We start from the raw sequence: 22,421 nt of genomic DNA on the forward strand, positions 1-22,421 counted from the left end.
AGCGACTGAAACGTAAGATCGTAGATCGTCTTTATTTTATTATTCTTATATTATTGTTGCATAATTAGTAATAGATAAAGATAATACAATAGCATGCATCATCTGTAAGGTAGATGAGAAAGCTTAGGCATTGTGGATGACAGGGCCAGGGCCCATGGGGGGTAGGCAGAAAGGCTTAAAAGCCAAGAGTTCCCAGGACTTGGCGCATTGCTTGTCAAGCACCTCGGCCACATACAACTTAATAGCAGGGCATTGGTGAGGAAGTACCAGCACTTCTTTCACCTCTACCACAAGGCTGTACTTTTTTCCTTCACACACCATCTTACTCTCGCCGCTCACCACACGAACGAACGTCATCCCGACACCGCACAGCCCGTGAACATGCTCCATCACTGCAAACCTTCCCAGTTCTTGCACGTATGGGTCATGGACGTTAACTGGTTCCCAATCACAAGACTTGGGCTTGTGAAGCAAGGCATCGTTTTGTCCGTGGGCGACTACCTTGAGATCCATTGTAATCTTTGGTGGATAGTTGGAAGAGAAGTTTATAATAATGTGGGCTTGTTGTGTATGGATATGGCGTAGTAGCTCGATATTTATAGAGAGTTGAGGTTCGTCGTGACAAAGGGATATAAAGGAAGTTGTTTCGAAGACGTAAGAGTTCAATAATAGAAGTTGAGATGTCATGGAATGTTAGTATGCAGACACAAAGAATTTCATGGTTTAGATAAGATGCGTTTGAATCCAATTCTGTCGGGCAGGACCAAGCTTATTTTTATCTTATCCAGATGTACGAGCCACTAGCATATATTGTTCTCTTTGGGCTTTCCCTTCCGAACTTCCCCTCTTCCCCTCAAAGTATTAAAACGCATCTGCTACAGAGAGGTTTCCACATCCTTATTCCCCTTTCCGTAAATAACGCTAGCAGATACTACTCTCTTTGGACTTTTCTTTTTGGGTTTTCCCTAAAGGTTTTAAAACGCTTCTACTAGAGAGAGGTTTCCACGCCCTATCTCCCTTTCTAACTAATGTGAGATCTCACAATCCATCTCCTTGTTTCTAACTAATGTGAGATCTCACAATCCATCTCCTTTGAGGCCCAGCAATGACTTGTAAAGAATGTTTTATTCCCCTCTCCTCCAACTGATGTGGAATCTCACAATCCACCCCTTTTGGGGCTTAGCGTCCTCAAAGGCATTCGTTTCTCTCTCCAATCGAAGTGAGACCTCACAATTCACCCATTTCCCCTCAAGGGTTTAAAACGCGTCTACTAGAGAGGTTTTCGCACCTTTATAAAAAATGTTTTGTTCCCCTCTGACGTGAGATCTCATAAAATTTATCTCTCATGTGATTTTTAAAGGAGAAAAAAAATACTTCTAAAATTCTTCGACATAGGGATATGAAGAAGAATGTCTCCAAATAAACTACGCAAATCATTACAAGAAATAATAGATCAGATAGGAGATTCCCGCTACCAGAAATAATGGATACCTACACTATTTTATTCCTAATCTTTTTCTACTAAAGGGATTCCCACACCAATAAATTTGCCCTTATCAAAAAGAGATTCGTTGAGATCTTTTCATTGAACTAGTAAGTTCTATAATGCTAATGGAAGTGTACAAAATTTTCATGGAATGAGAATCTCATTGATGGAGAAAAAGGTAGAAAAGATGTATAGAAATATCCATGAATTGAAGAAAAGTAGAAGAGTTGCATAGGAATATCCTGGAACGAGAATTCCACTGCCCCACTCCTTTACATGCTTACAAGATTCCCCCAAACCAAGGCATCAGATTATACATGTTGATGATCTGTGATCAATAGGGGTAGAAATCATGTACAAACAACAAGATATCATTGCTTTATATTTCCTATCTTCGAAAATATGTTCATCAAATACACATCAAGTTACTATGCAGGTCTACTTGAAAGTACACACAATAATTAGGATGAAAAGAAGATATCTAGAAATAAATTGAACTTTAAAGTGAATGTATTTGTTTTACCTTCTGGATCACTTGCTTAAGCTTCCTTGATGGTTCTTCATACAAGATTGCAGGGTTATCAAACTCCGACGCCAAGCTCCGTTCGCCAAGAAACGCACGGAACGAGTCAGCCACTGAATATGAAAGAGACTCGAGGTTGTAGCCTCCTTCCAGAAAAAATACACATCGACCTTCGCATAAATCCGTTGCCAGTTGCTTGATATTGGATGCAAGCATGTAGTATGTTCCGGTCGTGAATTGCAGACTGGCTAACGGATCTAAGACATGAGCATCATACCTGCAGAAATAAGATCATACGTATTCAGACTAGAACATAATTAACTTTCTAAATCAAATGCAAAAAGGAAAAGGAAAAGTTGATTGATCTTCAAGCTTTATTAAAATTTTCTAGTGGGGAACTCACCCAGCAGAGACAAGAATGATATCAGGCTTAAATCTTTGAGCACAGGGTACAATAACTTCGTCAAACACCATTTTCATGGCATAATCACCAGAGCCCCCTGGTAGAGGAATATTCAGAGTTGTTCCCACCCCGTCTCCACGACCCACTTCATCAATTTTACCAGTTCCGGGGTAACTTCCATCCTGAACCAGAAGGGATTAAATTACCAATGGAATTTAATGACACCAAGCAAAAGAAACAGGGCAAAGTCCAGGAAACCACCCCAAGTGTATGCAGTTACCAACAGTTGTGCATTACAGGTTTACAGTTAATTTCTCATGTCTCAGTTGTTCATGCGTGTTTCTGATAACCACATCAAAGAGTGAAATATATTTCATATTGTTTCTAAAGAATGCTAACTTGGTGAGTTGAAAGGAAGAATATATCTGAATCGTCGTAGAATGCATCGCTTGTTCCATTCCCATGGTGAGCATCAAAATCTATAATAAAGACACGCTTCAATCCATGCACACGTTGAGCATAACGAGCTGCAATAGCTACGTTCCCAAAAACACAGAATCCCATCGGTCCCTTGGGTACTGCATGATGTCCTGGAGGTCTTATCAATGCAAAACCAATTGGCGGATTCTTGTAGGTTTTTGACGCTTTGACCTGAAACCAATTACACAAGAATATGAAACTTCAACTACTTATGCTTATGCGAAGGTTTGGACACTAAGGAATTAAAATCTAATGTCTCAACACTTAAAAGTAGAAAGCTCAGAAGTTCTCCTATCAAACTGGCAGTTTGGCTTAATATATGGGATTACATACAAAATTATCATTAAGAAGTGACTAACGTGCTGGGTTGAGACATCACCACTGAATCAACTAAAGAAATTCCTGCTCCAGCTGCAACAAGTGATTCATTAAATGTCTGCATTGCCAACAGTATCAAAATGTGGTCAAGCTAATGGTATTGCTCCAAACAAAAAACATTAATGCTGAAGTATCATGTGATACATTATATAAAAGACGCATACTTGACATGTGTGAGTGTGACATATGTGCGTGAGATCAGAGATCAGATTGCTACGGTTAGAAATCAGGCGCCTTCATAGATAGTTTTTATGGGAGAAACGTATTCTTTGTCGAAGAAAAAAAAAAAGGGTTTCTTAAAACATTGTTACCTTTTCGTTCATGTATTGCATCTCATCAAAAGAAATTAATGCATTTAATACATTATTGTTTTTAGCAGAAAAAAAAAATTCTTATAGCTTTTTTAAACGTAATCACTATAAGAACTACAAAGATAATAATTTACATAAGTGATGCACAACCCAATATGCATTTCAATTAAAATCTGAAGTAGCATAACCTTAAAATAATATTGGCACAATTATTGCACCTACACGTAAATGGTTATTATATTTTTTAAAATAAGTAATTCACAATCAATCAAGTGACGTTGGAATCGACAGGGGGAGTGATCACTGCTACTTTGTAGTTAGAGTGACCTTAAGGACATGATTCTTGATTGTTTCTTGTCCATCAGAAGAAGAAAATATAAGCCAGGTTTGAAAGGGGAATATGCTTAGGTGTGGGGAATTTTTAACTTCACAATTAAGTACAATGGAATTCTACAGCTGTAGGTAATAGAAGTTTTCTTTGTCCACATCCACAGGCAATGCTGTAAAAATTTTGCTAAAACAAACTCGCCAGGTGTCTCTAAAAACAAAAATTTTATTCTCATAATTGCAGCCTGGAAATGGTTGACATATTCCAACTGGCTGCAGAGAGAGGGAGAGTGGAAATGGTCAAGTGTTTTTCTTCTTTTTTTAAGCAAAAAGTTACAAAGATTCTCTATTAAAGAATATTCCCCTGGATGTTTAGTAGATTCCTTCGGAGGGAAAGGAGGGGCTATAGTCCTTGGTCTTTATGTTCAAGATTAGCCATCAAAGACGTTAGTGGATATGGTCCTGGACTTGTAGGGTCCTGCCTTACTATATCACAATTAAGGTTAGAGTTCATGATGGAAGGAATATGATTTAGGTCCTGACTCGACTCCATACTGACATTATTAAGCATAAAAAGCTGCACCAGACAAACTCACAGTGGCAGTGGCATAAGTCGGTCCAGAGCCTTCAATTAAAATAAGACCATCTTGAGAAGCCCTATCCATAGCCTGCAAATATGCAGAAGTAAACACCATTGCAATAAGACCTTTAAGTTATAAACGTCCTGATACATTTTAAAATATCAGAAGCAAGAAGAAGAAAAAAAAAAAAGATTACAACTGAAATAAATCCTCTGCAACTCCAAGCAAGATCTAGGGTTACAACGTTGTCGAAACAAGTTGACCAAAATAAAGCGAGCATTTACAAATTTTCCCAACTAAATGAAAAAACCAACCTCCATTATATTGTGTGCACATGAATGACAAGATTGATATCAATAAAGAAGATTTTGATAGTCCAAATACCCATGCATAGTCAGTCATTAGAACGTATGAACATTTACATTCCTGTTCTGAAAGTGATTTCAAAATAAAACAAAATTATTTTTGACATCGACTTTGGCAATAGCATGGCCCTAAACTTGTAATTAATAGAAAACAAGAGGCTACCTTTTCAAGGCCTGTCACGTATGATTTTGAATGAACACTCACAATGTCATCAACTGAAGCAGGTTTGTAATTTTGAAGTTCAACGACATTTGAGCCTTGAAACTGCAATATATTATACCAAAAAAAGGAAAATGTTCAATTTTAAAACATACGTTCATATAATGAATAAAAAGTACCACAGCTATGGAGGAATTGCACAAGGCTAAAGGACTTTGATAGTGAATGAAATGTGCAAGAGAAAGAGATNAGCCTGCAAATATGCAGAAGTAAACACCATTGCAATAAGACCTTTAAGTTATAAACGTCCTGATACATTTTAAAATATCAGAAGCAAGAAGAAGAAAAAAAAAAAAGATTACAACTGAAATAAATCCTCTGCAACTCCAAGCAAGATCTAGGGTTACAACGTTGTCGAAACAAGTTGACCAAAATAAAGCGAGCATTTACAAATTTTCCCAACTAAATGAAAAAACCAACCTCCATTATATTGTGTGCACATGAATGACAAGATTGATATCAATAAAGAAGATTTTGATAGTCCAAATACCCATGCATAGTCAGTCATTAGAACGTATGAACATTTACATTCCTGTTCTGAAAGTGATTTCAAAATAAAACAAAATTATTTTTGACATCGACTTTGGCAATAGCATGGCCCTAAACTTGTAATTAATAGAAAACAAGAGGCTACCTTTTCAAGGCCTGTCACGTATGATTTTGAATGAACACTCACAATGTCATCAACTGAAGCAGGTTTGTAATTTTGAAGTTCAACGACATTTGAGCCTTGAAACTGCAATATATTATACCAAAAAAAGGAAAATGTTCAATTTTAAAACATACGTTCATATAATGAATAAAAAGTACCACAGCTATGGAGGAATTGCACAAGGCTAAAGGACTTTGATAGTGAATGAAATGTGCAAGAGAAAGAGATAGTTAGAGATGGAAACATAGAGAGATAGAAATGTGGGACTAAGTGTGATTTGTTGGCTTCAAAATCTGATTTCTCGTGTTTTATAATTTCTGGCTTCCAACAGTTGAAAAAACCTCTCAGAATCAGGTTGTGAGTTTCCAAGAGCATTACCTTAGGTGTGAGTTCCATATTTTCAAGAGCATTCGCTATTGCAGGGACCCTGAGATGAGATTCTGGATGAGACTCCTGTTACAGAAAATTTAAGGAACAAATCAATGCAAGAGCTAAGTAAATAAACAAGTAGGGAAAAGCAGAAAGATCTTTGATGGTCCAGTTAGAATTTATTGTTTTTGTCCCAGTTTATTACTTTGTTTAGTATTCTTAGCAAGTGCAATGTTGTGACAACATTGTATGAGTCAGCCAATTCTAATGTGTGCCGCCGTTGGCCGGATGACGTATACTCAAGTCTCTCGCCCTACTTTGAGTAGAAAGTGGGTAGGGAGATTTTCAAAAGAGAGTTTGAAAGCAATGTCATAGGCTAGCAAGTAAAAAAAGCAACCCAACGGCTTAGATAGCATATAACTCCAGATAGGAAGAATTGACGCTTAGTCTACCAGACATAGACATGATTTGCCGAAAACTTCATACTGGACGAGCATGACCGTAACACAATGCATGTGGTATATTAATCAAACATGGTCTTAAGTAGACTCGGAGTACCTGATTATGACCCGTAGCAGCAGCAACAGAATAAATAATTTTCACGTTATCATAGAGCTTCAATGGACTGTCACTTGAACTAGAAGAACAGAGTACAGCCGCCCTATTAACTTCCGAACGATAATGTGTTTTTCTCCTAGGTTCATTTCGTGAACATCTCTTCTGCAAAAATGTTGTGTTCGAGGAAGCCCAATTAAGAAACTTCCAAATTCCGAAACGAGGCTGGACCGAGCAAAAGACATTTCCTGTTCAATTTGCAATCCTATTCAGAAACGCTCATCCAAATAATCGAATAACCTAATAAAAATCCTGGGGAAAATCATCAAACAAGGATGTAAAGAAGGCTCCCCACTGAAATTGCAACCCCAAATCGTCATAACTTTACTAACAGATAGCAGCCCCACCTTCGTGTACAAGTAACGAATGCTAAAACTGGAAGACTCAGTGATATCTGATCATAAATTTGTCGACCATTAAAGAAGTTAATAAACAAAAAACATCAGAATCCCTAAATCAATAAAATCAATTCGAGACGAGAAAAAGGAAAGTACACAAGAACCCAGATAGAGAAGAAAATCAAATCACACCCTAATTTAGACTTGAAATCAAATACAATCCAGAACAAAGAAGACATTAAGAAAATAAAGCAGCAATTTGAGTTTTTGAAGCGCAATCTGAAATCGAAGGAGCAAGAGACCTGCATAACATGATGGAGATTGTTGCAGAATGCGAAACTCCATTAGGAGAGCCTTCAATAACGGAAACGAATAGTTGATACACTGCGCGCCAGATATCAGGCGAGGCGCTAAGCTGGCGGAGCCGGAACTTCGCAATCTGAATCTGTTACGTGGCCTAATTGAAACCCACGATTATTAACGATAGCCGTTGAAAATCATTGACCTATGTATGAATGAATATATATATATATATATATATATATATATTATAGTCTACTTGTAACGGTCCAAGCTTACCACTAGTACTTGTTGTCTACTTTAACTTGTGAAGAGGGTTTAGCTCTACTCTGACCAGTGTCTTGCATGGTTCGGTAACTGATTCTAATATTAAGAGATATTGTTTGCTTTGGCTATTGTGAGATCCCAAATGGGAACGAACTATATTCATTATAAGAGCGTAGAAACCTCTCCCTAACACAGACATTTTAAAATTATGAAGCTAATGACTACGTAACAGACTAAAGCTGACAATATCTGGTCGCGGTGAGCTTGAGTTCTTACAAATGGTGTCAAAAAGGTGGACGGTGGGATCCCACGTCTATTGGAGATGAGAACAAAATTCAACCTAACAAAATCAAAATTTTGGGTTGTTCCAAAAAAATTTAAATCGAGAAACATTAAATTAAAATTTTAACTATTTGGCAATGAAAATAAATGCAAAGTTTTTATCGTAATCATGATTTGAAAACAAAATATTTCATAAACGAGTCGTGAAGAACATGAACACCTTCGCTTGTATAAAGAAGAATGCCTCTTTTTTCTCAGACGGATATGGATGAGTGCCAACAAGTTCGTGCGATGGCTACTTATCCGATTGACAGTGGAATCTTAAATTAGATAAGAATTCGTTTAATGGAATTGGCGAAATCTGTCCAAGCGCAACAAGCTTGTCAATGTCCCTCTGACCCTTAATCTATATTACGAAACCCAACGACCCAATTCTTCTGCGCGGTGTTCAAGACTCGATCTGAAGCATTCTCCGTCCAGCGATGGCGTTTCATGTGAGAAAAGCAACGAAGATCATCCCCCATTTTAGAAACGGGATGCGGTTCTTGGGTTCGCTTCGTGAAACTCCATTTGCAGTTCATAAGATCGGAAACAAAGTTTTGGGGTTCGAAAATATGCTTAACCATTTGTCTGCTCATCGTTTCAAATCGACGAAAGTGGAGAAACAAATAGATTCTGTCAACGATGATCGTGACAATCAGGTAGAATGCACTCTGATTCGGTCAACTTTGATTCTGTTTTCTAATTTCATGTTTCGTATTTTTGTTTTTATAATCCCTAATCGTTTTTAGATAAGATTCCTCTTAATTTTTTAATCTTCGTTTGAGGATTGTGTGTTTGCGGAGACTGCATCTAAATGATTATTTGTTGACAATGTAGTTTTTCCTTTCCATTCTGCTTGTCAACTCCTTCCCCCTTGTTCTTTGTAAGACTTCGAGAGGAATCTCTATAAGAACAGAGAGAGATTTAAGGTAAGACTTTGACGGGAACAGATTATTCCTTAATCTTTTGTGTATTTTAGTGGCTCAAACTCCCAAGTTACAAGTCATTATGGTATATTCCATTTGTGTAGTCTGGAAGATGGAAAATGAGTTCATGTAAAGGTGTTTACTTTTGGGATTCATTGAGTTCATCAAGAAAGTTCCCCTTGAACTGTCCTGGGTCCGCCCATCTCGCGGGTTGGTTCGTGTAGAAGAAGTTAGACCCCCAAATTCTAAATCTCCCATTGTTGCTACTATGTTAGATGAACCCGAAATCCCGGTTCCTAAACTACAAGCTAGCGCACAATGGCTTTTCCACCATTGTTGCTTGCAGCCTTCTCCAAGCTCGAGTTATGGAAGAAGGAACCTGTATTCTAGCAACGATGCAATTCAATGCAAATCCAATATAGGTAATTACAAAAGGACCTTGTGACAGAAGTCTAAAGAGAAACATAGAATCTAAGAGTTACGAATTCGCTCACGCCTCTCGACGATTCTATTGTTTTTCTCACACCAAAGACCTCATAATAAAGTGGAACAAATCTCTTTTTGAGCATAAATTATTCAAAAAGTAGAGATTCCTCTCAAAGTCTCACCTTAAATCTCTCTGTGTTCCTCTTACCAACTGTGAACGAGTTCATAATATTCAATGTCATTCAATTGTGTACAAGTTCCTGATATCATTTGTTGAAAGTGAAACTTGCATTTCTTGTACAAGGTTTTGAACTTTCCAGGAGGAAAGGTTAAATTTACTCCTCAATTGAGTTTTGTCCCTGAGCGCGAGGAGGAGCGGGTACCCTGCTTTCGTGTTCTTGATGACAACGGCCAGCCTAGTATGTTCAGTAATTTTACACAGGTAATTTATGCTGAGCATGTCCCAAGTTCAAGTGAAACGATAGGCATTTATGAACTTGATGGTACTTTCATTTAGGTGAGCAAGGAGATTGCTATGAAGATGTATAATGACATGGTTACTCTTCAAACAATGGACACTATCTTTTATGAAGCGCAAAGGCAAGGAAGAATTTCCTTCTATGTGACCTCCCTTGGAGAAGAAGCAATCAACATTGCTTCTGCTGCAGCATTGTCATTGGATGACCTCATTGTTCCACAGGTTACTTCATACCTCCCCCTCATCATCCTCCTTAGTAATATAAAGCACATTCAAATCCTCACATGGAAAGAATATTATTTGCTTGCACTAATATCTTACCTAATTAGTCACATGTGAGATCCCACATTAGTTGGAGAAGGGAACGAAACATTTCTTATAAGGGTGTGGAAACCTCTTCCTAGTAGACGCGTTTTAAAACCTTGAGGGGAAGCCCGGAAGGGAAAGCCCAAAGAGAACAATATCTGCTAGTGGTGGGCTTGGACTATTACAAATGGTATCAGAGGCAGACATTAAACAATACGCCAACGAGGACGCTTGGGGGGTGGATTGTGAGATCCCACATTGGTTGGAGAGGGGAACAAATCATTCCTTATAAGGGTGTGGAAACTTCTTCCTAGTAGACGCGTTTTAAAATCTTGAGGGAAAAGCTCGAGAGAGAAAGCCGAAAGAGGACAATATCTGTTAACGGTGGGCTTAAGTTGTTACACCACAATTGTGTGATTGATAGTTCTTAGTGTAATTCTCCCATGTCATACAGTACAGGGAGGCAGGAGTACTTGTATGGCGCGGTTTTACTCTGAAAGAATTTGCAAGCCAGTGCTTCGGAAACAAATATGATTATTGTAAAGGGAGGCAGATGCCTGTCCATTACGGGTCGAAGAGACACAATTACTTTACTGTAGCATCAACGATCGCGTAAGATTTGAGCTCAATTTGTCAAAACTTTTGAGCAGATGTTCTGACACTTCTAACTCTTATTACTCATGTTTTACTCTAATTTGTAGTTCTCAAATCCCCCATGCCGTTGGTGCTGCATATTCAATGAAGATGGAAAAAAGAGATGCTTGTGCAGTCACTTATTTTGGAGATGGAGGAACGAGCGAGGTACAGAATACTAAGAAAAACTCGTAGTGTTCGAATTTGTTGTACTCTTTCAAGTTGCAAGGTTGATTTTTCTGTTGTTTCTTGAATCATGTTACATTAGGGAGATTTCCACGCAGCTTTAAATTTTGCAGCAGTTTTGGAGGTGCCTGTGATTTTTATTTGCCGGAACAATGGATGGGCAATCAGTACTCCCATTTCAGACCAGTTTCGAAGTATCTCATTCTTCTCACTATTTACAGTTGTGAAGAATGTATTACGTAGTTTAGATTTAGATTTTAGAGTGTTCTATTATTTTGTAGGTGATGGGGTGGTTGTAAAAGGTCGGGCTTATGGAGTTCGCAGTATCCGTGTAGATGGCAATGATGCACTTGCTGTATATAATACAGTTCGAGCTGCTCGAAAAATGGCAATTCAAGAACAAAGGCCGATTTTAATTGAGGTAAGAAGGGTACTGAATCTCTATCCCTTGAAATGGATAACTATGGTGTTCTGATATCTTTTGTTTCATTAACAGGCTCTCACATATAGAGTTGGACACCACACGACATCAGATGACTCGACCAGGTATCGTCCGGTGGAGGAAATGGAGTGGTGGAGGGTTGCAAAGGACCCTGTCTCCAGATTTAGGAAATGGATTGAAAGCAATGGTTGGTGGAGTGATGAGGCCGAAGCAGAGCTTAGAAGTAGCCTAAGAAAACAGGTAAATTTTCAGTGCATCAACTAAACAACCTCCTTGCCATATATTTTCTTTTTCCTAATGAGAACAAAAAGAACAACCAACGAGAACTAAATAATTTAGAAAAATACTTTCACGAGAACTAAGAAATGGTGAGAAAACAAACAAGAATAAGCATCAAATGAGTCGTGTACATTCTTAATTTGCTGTGTTTTTGGTTCAAACAGCTATTAGAGGAAATTCAGTTGGCAGAGAGATCCGAGAAGCCACCTGTGGCAGATGCTTTCACAGATGTGTATGATGTTCCTCCCTCCAACCTCGAAGAGCAAGAGAGATGGTTAAGAAAAACAATCAAAACACACCCACAAGATTACCCATCTGACTTTCCACTGTTGTAACCTGTCTTTAGGTTTTGAAACACTCTGAGAAATATGTGAATTGGTGGCAGTGTCTATGAATAAAAGGACATAAAGGCACCCTGATGAAATAAAGCAAGTCTTCCTTATATGAATGGAATGTTATAGCAAAGTTCTTGAATAAATTGTCAGACAAAGCTTTAAAGAACTGAATTTCATTTGAGCTTGAAATCTTTGCTATACCACCAGAATATTTGAATCCAAAACCTCAAAATCCCGGTATTACTTAGTCTAATGGTACGATCATAAAAGGAGGGCATAACCCAACTACAGAATGTTTTATTGCTAATGATGAGATTTGTTCAGTTGAAGTTCAAAAAAGCTTCAGTTGAGGGAAGAGCTGGAGGGTGGAAGAAAAGGATTCAGAGCTGAAAACAATGTGAACAGAATCAAGCGTAAGAACAATCACAAGGTTGAAGAAGTTCTCTGTTGAAGAGCTTCTTGAACTGCCTTGAGGAGTGATGGCATCAGTCTCTGGTTCGTAACAATGATACCCTCGTGCAGATCCAGATATCTTCCTCTTGAGAAATCCAATGCATTCCCAGCTGCATCCGTAACCACTCCACCAGCTTCTGTAGAATTTTCAACGAAAACAAAATGTTAATAGTTCATGGGCCTTTCGAATAATCAAACTAACATTTGAATCCACGGGAAGCGTTGAAAACATGTTAAATGATTAAAATCACCAGAACTTGATAATGAAGCATTAAAATCTAGTAATGATTTAACAACTCTTAAGTCTACTAGTAATTCAACAACTCCAAATTTTGAATTCACCTGTAACAACAATGCATCCGGCAGCATGGTCCCAAATCTTTTCACGGTATCCCTTGTGAGGAAAACGAAGGTATATGGCTCCATCTCCTCGGGAAAGGGCGCCATATTTTGCTTGACTGTCGATCCTAACGGGTGGTGCTTTAACACCAAGTTTCTGTTTGGTAATTAATCATCTCAGCAAACCACATAGAATATATCTTTCAAGGAATAAAACACAACTGGTATGGATCAAATGTGGACCAAGAATGGCTTACTTGTGCAATGGAGCTAGTGAGGTCATGCAGAGAGTGAGCAGCTTCATATGATTCAAAGAAGGATGCTTCTTCAGAATTTTCAGTGGTACTGACACTCACCTAAAGTGCAGCAAAATGCCTCACATATTATTTCATTTCTTTTTTCCTACTCAAGAAGGAAACTCCTGGATAAAACATTGAAGAACGAACCTTTGTTAATGTAGAACCAGCAAGCGACTGCATATATGTTCCTGCACCAACTGTAGAAAAGAAAAGGCAACCGACGTCTCCAAGTGTAGAATGCTGATTACTGCTACCAATTGGTTCCAAGGGAAGATTTGGACAGGCTAGGACACCCAAAACTACTTTTCCATCATCAAGCAATGCCAATGCAGTAGCATATTGGTCCCCTCTTAGAAATCTAAGACACAGATAGTCAGAGACACATGCGCATGATATAGACAGATAAACCCATCAATATGAACTATTAAGTGGGGAATAAAATATTAATGAAACTCAAAAGTAAACATCCGGGAAATATGGCTAATTGGATTAAAAACCCCTCTAAATCCAAAAGCTTCTAAATAAAAACTATCAGATTGTTTGAAGCTACATCATTATTTATGACATTTGCGAAGACCAATTACAGGTGCAAAAAATAGAAAGGGAATTCTGATTTGCTAACTTACCCCTTGGTGCCATCTATGGGATCCAAAACCCAATGTCTACCAGTAGGACCTCCTTCTGATTTCCCATTATCAATAGCCCTGAGCACATCTTCTACCGTTAAGGTTGAAGCACTGTATGATCCCTCACTGGAAAGTGTTTCATTTACAAGTTCGGTAATGCGATGTAATGTTTCCTGGCCACTCTCTTTTCGTAGATCTCCTGAATCCTAGAGACCCCAGACTTCAAAATTATTTTGCTGAGACAAGTCAAAGAAAGCAGATTCTAAATACAATATAATAAAAACTACATACTGACCTCCTCAGCTACCATTGAAAAAGGTTCAGAAGGGAGTTCCCTTTCCAGTACAAAACTAACCAGCGCCTGTGAACCTGGACATAGAAGAGCCATAGAAAGAGTACATCCAGTCAGCCTCTGACATATCAAAGTAACTCTTTAAGCTGCAGTGAGGCACACACGAACTAAAATTATTTGTCTTAATCTTGACGCTAGTAGAAGAATTGGGAAGGGATTTGCCTGTCTTAACAAAAGCAAAAGGGATCATAAGCGAAGTAAGCAGAAGACAATCACCACTTCAATGATTTTCTCAATATATCCATCATATCAATATTTCATAAATTTGAGAGCCCGACATTTCCTTCTATGCTGACGCTTATCTCCTTAGTTATACAATATACATTTCATGAAAACTCAAACAGCTATAGAAGTTTTCTTGAAGATATTTGAAGCTACTCGTGATCAGACAAAAGTCGCAGCTATCAGAATTACCAAAAGAAGGAGAGTTTATGCTAAGTGGATCAAAATGAACGCCACAGCTACAAATGTGGCAATGCGGTAGCTTGATATGATTAAACCCAAGCTAGAGAAGCTAATAGAATTCCACAAGATTTGGAGCGTGATATTCCATTGAAGTCAAAAGAACCGCATTTGTAAATGAAACATCCTAAGATTCTCTGTGGTATTAGTCAAGAATCAAGAGACACAGGTTGCCCGGGACAACTATACTNAAAAAAAAAAAAAAAAAAAAAAAAAAAAAAAAAAAAAAAAAAAAAAAAAAAAAAAAAGAAAGTAGGAAACAAGAGATATTCCCATATTGTTTACTCCAAGTATTAAAGTGATCTAACGACCAGACTAGCTGACTCGTTTGCTTGGAAAAGGTAACAACAAAATACAGAACAAAACTGAGCGACAGAAGCTTTACGAACCGTAATCGGCTACAGTCACTGGACTTCTATCTGATTTCGATTGAACATCAGATTGCAACAACGCCTTCTGCACTTTCTGCGCCCAGAAACAGCAGATAAAATCAGCTTAGAATGAGATGTATAGTTAAAGAAATTTCCAAGAGCGCAACATTGTAGAAGAACAATTTCAATCGTAGGAATTTTAAATAAAAACCCCCCGAGCAATGAGGATACGTAAATGTAAGATGAATTGATAACTTCGGTTTAGGTCATACAACGATTACACAAGCAGGGTTCAAATCACAATATCACATCACAGTACCACACTCTGATTTGTATCCAATTCATCATGGAAGTCACCCATNAGAGCGCAACATTGTAGAAGAACAATTTCAATCGTAGGAATTTTAAATAAAACCCCCCGAGCAATGAGGATACGTAAATGTAAGATGAATTGATAACTTCGGTTTAGGTCATACAACGATTACACAAGCAGGGTTCAAATCACAATATCACATCACAGTACCACACTCTGATTTGTATCCAATTCATCATGGAAGTCACCCATATTCGCTCACATTTACAGAATTGCACAAATTTCATGGAAAATAATAAGGGTATTAGAAAGAGAGAATTGCCTGGCATAGACGAGCAGCGAGAGAGGCCGCTTTCTTCGCAGCCGCGAGCTCCTTCTCGTAAGACATCGAAGAAACAGCCAACGCAAGTGGGGAATACAAGGGGACGGAGAAGGGCCTTCTGGTTGTGAAGAACAGAGAGGTGGAAGGTCTTGAAGTAATGGAGCTCTGAACTTTAGGTACAGTTTTCAACAAATTTATAGCCATCTCCTTCTCTCTGCCTCTCTCCCTCCGTTTTCGCCCGCTTCTTTGATAATTTTATGTTTATGACAATTTTATTGGACGGAATAAATTTTGGAAATGCATATTTTTCATTATTATTTTTTAGTATTTATACTTTTCATTTTTTTTTATATAAATATTTAAATTCTTAATCAATTTTTAAAAATAAAATGTTTTATTAACGCGCTCTTAGAGATGTCGACCATGTTGAGTGGGGATGGGGAAACCTTTCTTGTCTCTATTCCCGTCTCCTATTTCATTATTCATCCTCCCAAAATTCTTCATTTATTTTTACAAGAATCGAGGTAGGATCTCTATGAGTAATTCTCGGGATCATGTTCCTCACCGAGAATTTTTATACATTTTTAAATATGTATATTTTCAAGAATTATTCATTTCAAATATATTTTTAATGGGTATTCTTTATTTTTTAATATAATTTATATCGAAAAAAATGTAAAATATATTAATAAATCTAATAATATTTTAAAAAACAAAAATATATTTGATTATTTATTTGGCAAGTGAATAAATAAATAGATGTATGGATGGGTCCAGTAACACGATAAAAATATTACAAAAAGAAAATTTTAAATTTAATAAAATAAATAAATAAATAAAATAAGAGGACTTACGGCCCCACTTTGTTTTGGGCTTTATTCATGTCGATTTAAATGGGCTAAGCGAATAATAAGCCCATTGGGCTTAGGGCTCAGACCGATACTCTTAACCTGTATTTTTTTTTTTTCTCTCTCGGTGCAGGCTAACGAGGAAGATACTGCAAACATTTTCTTCGTTCGTTCTCCTCTGTTTCAACTCTTCATTAATGCCTGCGTCTTNATATTCGCTCACATTTACAGAATTGCACAAATTTCATGGAAAACAATAAGGGTATTAGAAAGAGAGAATTGCCTGGCATAGACGAGCGGCGAGAGAGGCCGCTTTCTTCGCAGCCGCGAGCTCCTTCTCGTAAGACATCGAACAAACAGCCAACGCAAGTGGGGAATACAAGGGGACGGAGAAGGGCCTTCTGGTTGTGAAGAACAGAGAGGTGGAAGGTCTTGAAGTAATGGAGCTCTGAACTTTAGGTACAGTTTTCAACAAATTTATAGCCATCTCCTTCTCTCTGCCTCTCTCCCTCCGTTTTCGCCCGCTTCTTTGATAATTTTATGTTTATGACAATTTTATTGGACGGAATAAATTTTGGAAATGCATATTTTTCATTATTATTTTTTAGTATTTATACTTTTCATTTTTTTTTATATAAATATTTAAATTCTTAATCAATTTTTAAAAATAAAATGTTTTATTAACGCGCTCTTAGAGATGTCGACCATGTTGAGTGGGGATGGGGAAACCTTTCTTGTCTCTATTCCCGTCTCCTATTTCATTATTCATCCTCCCAAAATTCTTCATTTATTTTTACAAGAATCGAGGTAGGATCTCTATGAGTAATTCTCGGGATCATGTTCCTCACCGAGAATTTTTATACATTTTTAAATATGTATATTTTCAAGAATTATTCATTTCAAATATATTTTTAATGGGTATTCTTTATTTTTTAATATAATTTATATCGAAAAAAATGTAAAATATATTAATAAATCTAATAATATTTTAAAAAACAAAAATATATTTGATTATTTATTTGGCAAGTGAATAAATAAATAGATGTATGGATGGGTCCAGTAACACGATAAAAATATTACAAAAAGAAAATTTTAAATTTAATAAAATAAATAAATAAATAAAATAAGAGGACTTACGGCCCCACTTTGTTTTGGGCTTTATTCATGTCGATTTAAATGGGCTAAGCGAATAATAAGCCCATTGGGCTTAGGGCTCAGACCGATACTCTTAACCTGTTTTTTTTTTTTTTTTTTCTCTCTCGGTGCAGGCTAACGAGGAAGATACTGCAAACATTTTCTTCGTTCGTTCTCCTCTGTTTCAACTCTTCATTAATGCCTGCGTCTTCAGGGATTCACAAAACCATCGCTGGTCAGACTCTTTTCTTGCTCCACCGTCACCGACTGCTTGGCATTCATTTCCAAGAAGGAACAATCAAGCTCGAGTTTTGACCCATATGCGCAGAAGCATGTTCTTAAAACCCAGAACTGACTGACCAGCAACCAGACCTGCCAGGAATTTGTTACTTCGGAGATTGGTTGTTGCGTTCAGAATTCGCGTTTCTAGCTAATTGAATTTAGTTTTCGCCTGATGCTCTGTAAGGACTCGTACGAGATAAATTGCTGTGAATTTTGGTCTTTATCTGTTTTTCTTGTTTCTCCAATAGGACCGACGGGTTCGTTTATTGTAGTTTATGTCTTGGCTTTGTTAGACATGGGATGATGAAGTTTGATTAAGATTTTGAAAGTCTGTGATTAATTGTTCTAAGGGGTTGGTTTTCTTGTAAAAACAGTTTATGAAGTGGTCTTGCCCATGTGGAAATAATGGTTGGATTTTCCAAGAGGGTTGGGGTTAAATTTTATCGAAATGACCCAGGACGCCTTTGGGGAAAATAAGAATAATGTTTAAGCGGGAAGAAGAAAGCATACTCTATTAGTTCTTAAATCATATCTTAATAGAACTGACTGGAAAAAATGCTTATTTTTCCCTACTATCTCTAACAAGAAAGGTGTGCATATGCAATGTAGTATGTACAATTGTGAAATATCTATCTTTCGTGACTGCTTATGATTATACAATTATGGAGTAACATTCTTCCATGCACAGAGCTTTGCAGATTGCTAGGAATTGGAGTTTGGCAGCTACATTTCGATGGCTATCGTTGAATCAATACTTGATCTTCAGGTACAAGATCCGCCTGAGGAGGAGTTCTATTCAGCTGATTTGACTTGGACCAAGTTTGGCACTGTCGAACATCATGATGAAGTAGCTTTGATTCCTTACGTCCGAGTAGATGCATTTATAGTTGGTGAATGTACTAATATAGAGTGCCCGACCCGGTTTCATATTGAGAAGGGAAAGAAACGATCGATGGGAAGCTTGAAAGAGTTCAAGGATGATGAATATTTGGAATATCGACAGTAAGTTTCATAGCAATTTTTAAATTTCTTATTTATCCTTCTAAAAAAAGTTCAGCAAGTTAAGGATTTTATTTTTTCATTTAGAAAAATCTAGATTGAGTTTCTGTCATTGAAAAAAAAAAAACAAAAGCAATGTTCTTACAAAGTGACCCTTGCATAGGTCTCCCTCATTGTATCTGTCTATAAATTCCTTAATTTCTTTCATTGACACCCTGGTCCTTTTATGCATGTATGAAGATATTGGTGCTCATTTGGTCCTGAAAATTATGGGGAAGGTGGATGTATTTTACCTAGTAGAAGATATAGGCTTAACACGCGAAATCGTGCTGCTAGACCTCAATCAATGCGAGGTTGCACCTGCCATTTTGTTGTAAAGCGATTGTACGCTCGTCCATCTCTGGCACTTATAATATATAATGAGAGGCGTCATGTGAACAAGTCTGGCTTTGTTTGCCATGGGCCACTCGACAGAGAGGCCATTGGCCCTAATGCCAATAGGATCCCATATATTTGTAATGAGATCCAACAACAAACAATGTCAATGATTTATCTGGGAATTCCTGAGGCAAACATTGTTGAGAAACATCTTGAGTGTCTTCAGCGATACTGTGGTTCAAATGCAAAAGCAAACAGTCTTGCTTCCCAGTATGTTCACAAGCTTGGGATGATCATCAAACGGTCTACCCATGAGCTCGATCTGGATGATCAAGCTAGCATTCGCATGTGGGTTGAGCGCAATAAAAAATCCATATTTATTTATCAGGATACTTCAGAAGAAAATCCTTTCATTCTTGGGATTCAAACAGAATGGCAATTGCAACAGATGATTCGGTTTGGCCATCGTAGTCTCATTGCTGCTGATTCAACATTTGGCATTAAGAGGCTTAAGGTGATTGAACGTGCTTTACGATTTACAAAAATTTGTGAATGTCAATCGCTTCTGGTTTACTAAAAATTGTAGATGCTTCATCTTCCTTATTTGTGCAGTACCCCCTGTGTACACTTCTTGTGTTTGATTCTAGACAGCATGCACTCCCTGTTGCATGGGTCATCACTCGCAGCTTTGCAAAATCAGATGTATCCAAATGGATGAAGGCCTTACTTGATCGTGCTCATTCTGTAGAGCCCGGATGGAAAGTTAGTGGGTTTTTAATTGACGACGCAGCCACAGAGACTGATCCTATCACGTAGGTTGACCAATCTCTCTGTTTTTTCCCTTCCTCAACTCTGTATAGTTTAAACATAGTTATAATTAACATTGATTCATTTTTCAGGGACATATTCTGTTGTCCTGTGCTTTTTTCCCTTTGGCGCATCCGTAGATCATGGCTAAAAAATGTTGTTAGGAAATGCAGTAGCATTGAAGTTCAGAGGGAAATGTTCAAACGGCTGGGAAAGTTAGTGCACAGCATTTGGGACGGAGTCGATACTTCAGTTGTCTTGGAAGATTTTACCCGTGATTTCGTTGACCAAACTGCTTTCATGGAATATTTCAAGGGTTGTTGGGTGCCAAAGATTGGTTATACTTCTTCTATTCAATCTATCTCTGCTCTCAAACCTTTTTAGTGTGCTATATATTTTAATAATTGAAGGGATTGCACATGTTTAGCCTTATTATATAGACTTGGCCCTGAATTTTCCTTTTGTCAATCTTTTTCTACTGTTACAGAGATGTGGCTTTCTGCTATGAGAGCTTTTCCACTTGCAAGCCAAGAGGCATCTGGTGCTATTGAAGCCTATCACATGAAGCTGAAGGCAAAACTGTTTGATGACTCTCATCTTGGTGCTTTCCAGAGGGTGGACTGGTTGGTTCACAAGTTGACCACTGAATTGCATTCAACCTACTGGCTAGATCGATACGCCGATGAAAGTGACTCATTTCAAAATGTCAAAGAGGAGTATATTTCTTCTACTTCTTGGCACCGTGCACTGCAAATTCCAGATTCTTCAGTTTCCTTGGATGAGGAAAATCACCTTTTTGCCAAAGTTCTGAGCCAAAAGGACAGCAGTGTTTCACATATAGTTTGGAATCCAGGGTCAGAATTCTCATTTTGCGATTGTTCTTGGTCATTGCAAGGAAATCTTTGCAAACATGTGATCAAGGTGAATATGATATGTGAAAATCGCCCGAGTTACAAACCTTCCATGTCTTTTCAATCATTTGAGGAAATACTGATGAATATGTGGAAGCTACCAATGGATGATTCTGTTGCCTTGGATGTGTCAATGGCTTGGACCCATCAAATCCTTGATGAAATTCAGAAACTAGTTGAATTGAATTCTTCAAATGATATTAGCTCTGTGGTAAATAAGCTGCCCTTGAAATGGGCCTCTGGAAAGGGAAGAACCAGTTGTAGGAAACCATCATCTACCCTGGCTTTTCCATTGGAATCCAATATTGTCAAAAAGGCCATGCCAAAGAAGAGCCGGAAAAGAAAAAGATTGTCAATAATAAGATAAACTGCTCACTTGTTCGCTGTTGTATTCCCATATGGATTTGAAGTACTTTGATTTCGACTCGGACTCGTATGATGATGTTAGATCTGGTGGCTTATGGAGTAAAAAGCACAGATTACAACAAGCACAGCCAAGATTAACTGGATGTCACGTGTTATGGTGCGGATATGTCCACATGGAAGCATAGCTCAAGTCTTGCCGTTGAGGTTAGACTGTAATTGTAACAACTCAAGCCCACTAGTAGCCAGATATTGTTCTCTTTGGGCTTTCCCTTTTGGGCCTTTCCTAAACCATAATCCCTAAACACCAAAGAGAACATGTCTGCTAGTGGTGGACTTGGGCCGTTACGTTAATTTATTCTAAAGCATTCAAAATTCTTCTCGGCCTTCTGTATTTTGCTTACATAACGTATGTTTCATCCTTTTCAGGTCCTTTAGAATTTACCAGGGATCATTGCAGGAATATGTATATAGAAAAACATTGTTAATATGATCATTTTAGGTAGTAGGTAGGGCATGATAAGAAGTTCATTCTTCTTTAGCTCTGATAAAGTGATCATCTGTCTACTCTGTCATCACTGTTCATAATCGTGTTTGCTTATTATGACTGCTGAATTCAAGCAATTTCATTGAAGCTAAGTGGAAGCTGAATTTGAAGGGCAAGGTATAAATGATGATCTTTTGTTTCTTAAACTTATTTGGTGCACTTTTTGACTTCTTAAAAATATTTGTTTCTTTAATATTTGAAATGTCTATGAATCTATAAAATTTGATTGGATAATCTATTTGATATTTTTCCTTATAGCTAAGTTTGGTTCAATTAATCTTTTTTTAAAGAAAATTATATCAGTTCACGGTCATCGCTAACAAATATTGCTTGTTTTGACCCGTTATATATTACCATCAACCTCACGATTTTAAAATACATCTACTAGGAAAAGGCGCACCACCCGATGTCTGGCTCTAATATCATTTGTAGCAGTTCTAAAGTCATTGTTAGCAAATATTGTATACTTTGACCTATTACATATTATTGTCAGTCTCACGATTTTAAAACGCGTCTGCTTAGGAGAGTTTCCACACTCTCATAATAGATGTTTTGTTTGACTGAAAATGAAATGCAGTTGAAAGGGATTGGAATTATAATTTAGCGGATTTTAAATAATAAAATTCAGTCCGAAGTGGAATTATAAGATGAACTGGAATTTCAAA

General features: G+C 37.5%; 5 protein-coding genes across 8 annotated transcripts; 2 read left to right on the forward strand and 3 right to left on the reverse strand.

Moving 5' to 3' along the window:
- LOC111803377 (cysteine proteinase inhibitor 5-like) lies at positions 1 to 574 on the reverse strand. The gene has a single exon (XM_023687743.1). The coding sequence runs from the start codon at positions 511 to 513 to the stop codon at positions 124 to 126; it is 390 nt and encodes a 129-aa protein (XP_023543511.1). The 5' UTR covers positions 514 to 574; the 3' UTR covers positions 1 to 123.
- Positions 575 to 1,839: 1,265 nt separating this feature from the next.
- LOC111804431 (histone deacetylase 14) lies at positions 1,840 to 7,541 on the reverse strand. The gene is made up of 9 exons (XM_023689236.1): positions 7,351 to 7,541; positions 6,654 to 6,898; positions 6,105 to 6,179; positions 5,709 to 5,810; positions 4,505 to 4,576; positions 3,272 to 3,328; positions 2,812 to 3,063; positions 2,413 to 2,594; positions 1,840 to 2,286 (listed from the first exon to the last, which is right to left on the reverse strand). The coding sequence occupies exons 1-9, from the start codon at positions 7,391 to 7,393 to the stop codon at positions 1,986 to 1,988; spliced, it is 1,329 nt and encodes a 442-aa protein (XP_023545004.1). The 5' UTR covers positions 7,394 to 7,541; the 3' UTR covers positions 1,840 to 1,985.
- Positions 7,542 to 8,123: 582 nt separating this feature from the next.
- Positions 8,124 to 12,057, forward strand: LOC111803460 (2-oxoisovalerate dehydrogenase subunit alpha 2, mitochondrial). The gene is made up of 9 exons (XM_023687862.1): positions 8,124 to 8,598; positions 9,596 to 9,733; positions 9,809 to 9,991; positions 10,530 to 10,687; positions 10,777 to 10,876; positions 10,977 to 11,088; positions 11,176 to 11,315; positions 11,391 to 11,576; positions 11,780 to 12,057. The coding sequence occupies exons 1-9, from the start codon at positions 8,380 to 8,382 to the stop codon at positions 11,948 to 11,950; spliced, it is 1,407 nt and encodes a 468-aa protein (XP_023543630.1). The 5' UTR covers positions 8,124 to 8,379; the 3' UTR covers positions 11,951 to 12,057.
- A 50-nt stretch (positions 12,058 to 12,107) lies between these two features.
- LOC111803461 (SAL1 phosphatase-like) lies at positions 12,108 to 16,876 on the reverse strand. 2 transcript variants are annotated; one of them, XM_023687865.1, is made up of 8 exons: positions 16,619 to 16,876; positions 14,871 to 14,946; positions 13,963 to 14,036; positions 13,668 to 13,873; positions 13,189 to 13,399; positions 13,000 to 13,098; positions 12,746 to 12,899; positions 12,108 to 12,540 (listed from the first exon to the last, which is right to left on the reverse strand). In XM_023687865.1, the coding sequence occupies exons 1-8, from the start codon at positions 16,820 to 16,822 to the stop codon at positions 12,374 to 12,376; spliced, it is 1,191 nt and encodes a 396-aa protein (XP_023543633.1). In that variant the 5' UTR covers positions 16,823 to 16,876; the 3' UTR covers positions 12,108 to 12,373. The 2 variants fall into 2 exon arrangements, with proteins under 2 accessions (XP_023543633.1, XP_023543632.1); XM_023687864.1 differs by lacking the exon at positions 16,619 to 16,876 and adding an exon at positions 15,488 to 15,744.
- A 720-nt stretch (positions 16,877 to 17,596) lies between these two features.
- LOC111803459 lies at positions 17,597 to 21,902 on the forward strand. Of its 3 annotated transcripts, none has more exons than XR_002816379.1 (7): positions 17,597 to 17,930; positions 18,440 to 18,753; positions 18,991 to 19,642; positions 19,741 to 19,940; positions 20,028 to 20,272; positions 20,423 to 21,416; positions 21,639 to 21,902. XR_002816379.1 is itself a non-coding variant. In XM_023687861.1 (6 exons), the coding sequence occupies exons 2-6, from the start codon at positions 18,485 to 18,487 to the stop codon at positions 21,211 to 21,213; spliced, it is 2,157 nt and encodes a 718-aa protein (XP_023543629.1). In that variant the 5' UTR covers positions 17,597 to 17,930; positions 18,440 to 18,484; the 3' UTR covers positions 21,214 to 21,902. The 3 variants fall into 3 exon arrangements, 1 of the variants encoding a protein (XP_023543629.1); XR_002816380.1 differs by having other exon boundaries at positions 17,610 to 17,930; positions 18,450 to 18,753; XM_023687861.1 differs by having other exon boundaries at positions 20,423 to 21,902.
- Positions 21,903 to 22,421: the final 519 nt, after the last annotated feature.

Source organism: Cucurbita pepo, chromosome LG10 (assembly GCF_002806865.2).
Source record: "Cucurbita pepo subsp. pepo cultivar mu-cu-16 chromosome LG10, ASM280686v2, whole genome shotgun sequence".
NCBI classification, from domain to species: Eukaryota; Viridiplantae; Streptophyta; class Magnoliopsida; order Cucurbitales; family Cucurbitaceae; genus Cucurbita; species Cucurbita pepo.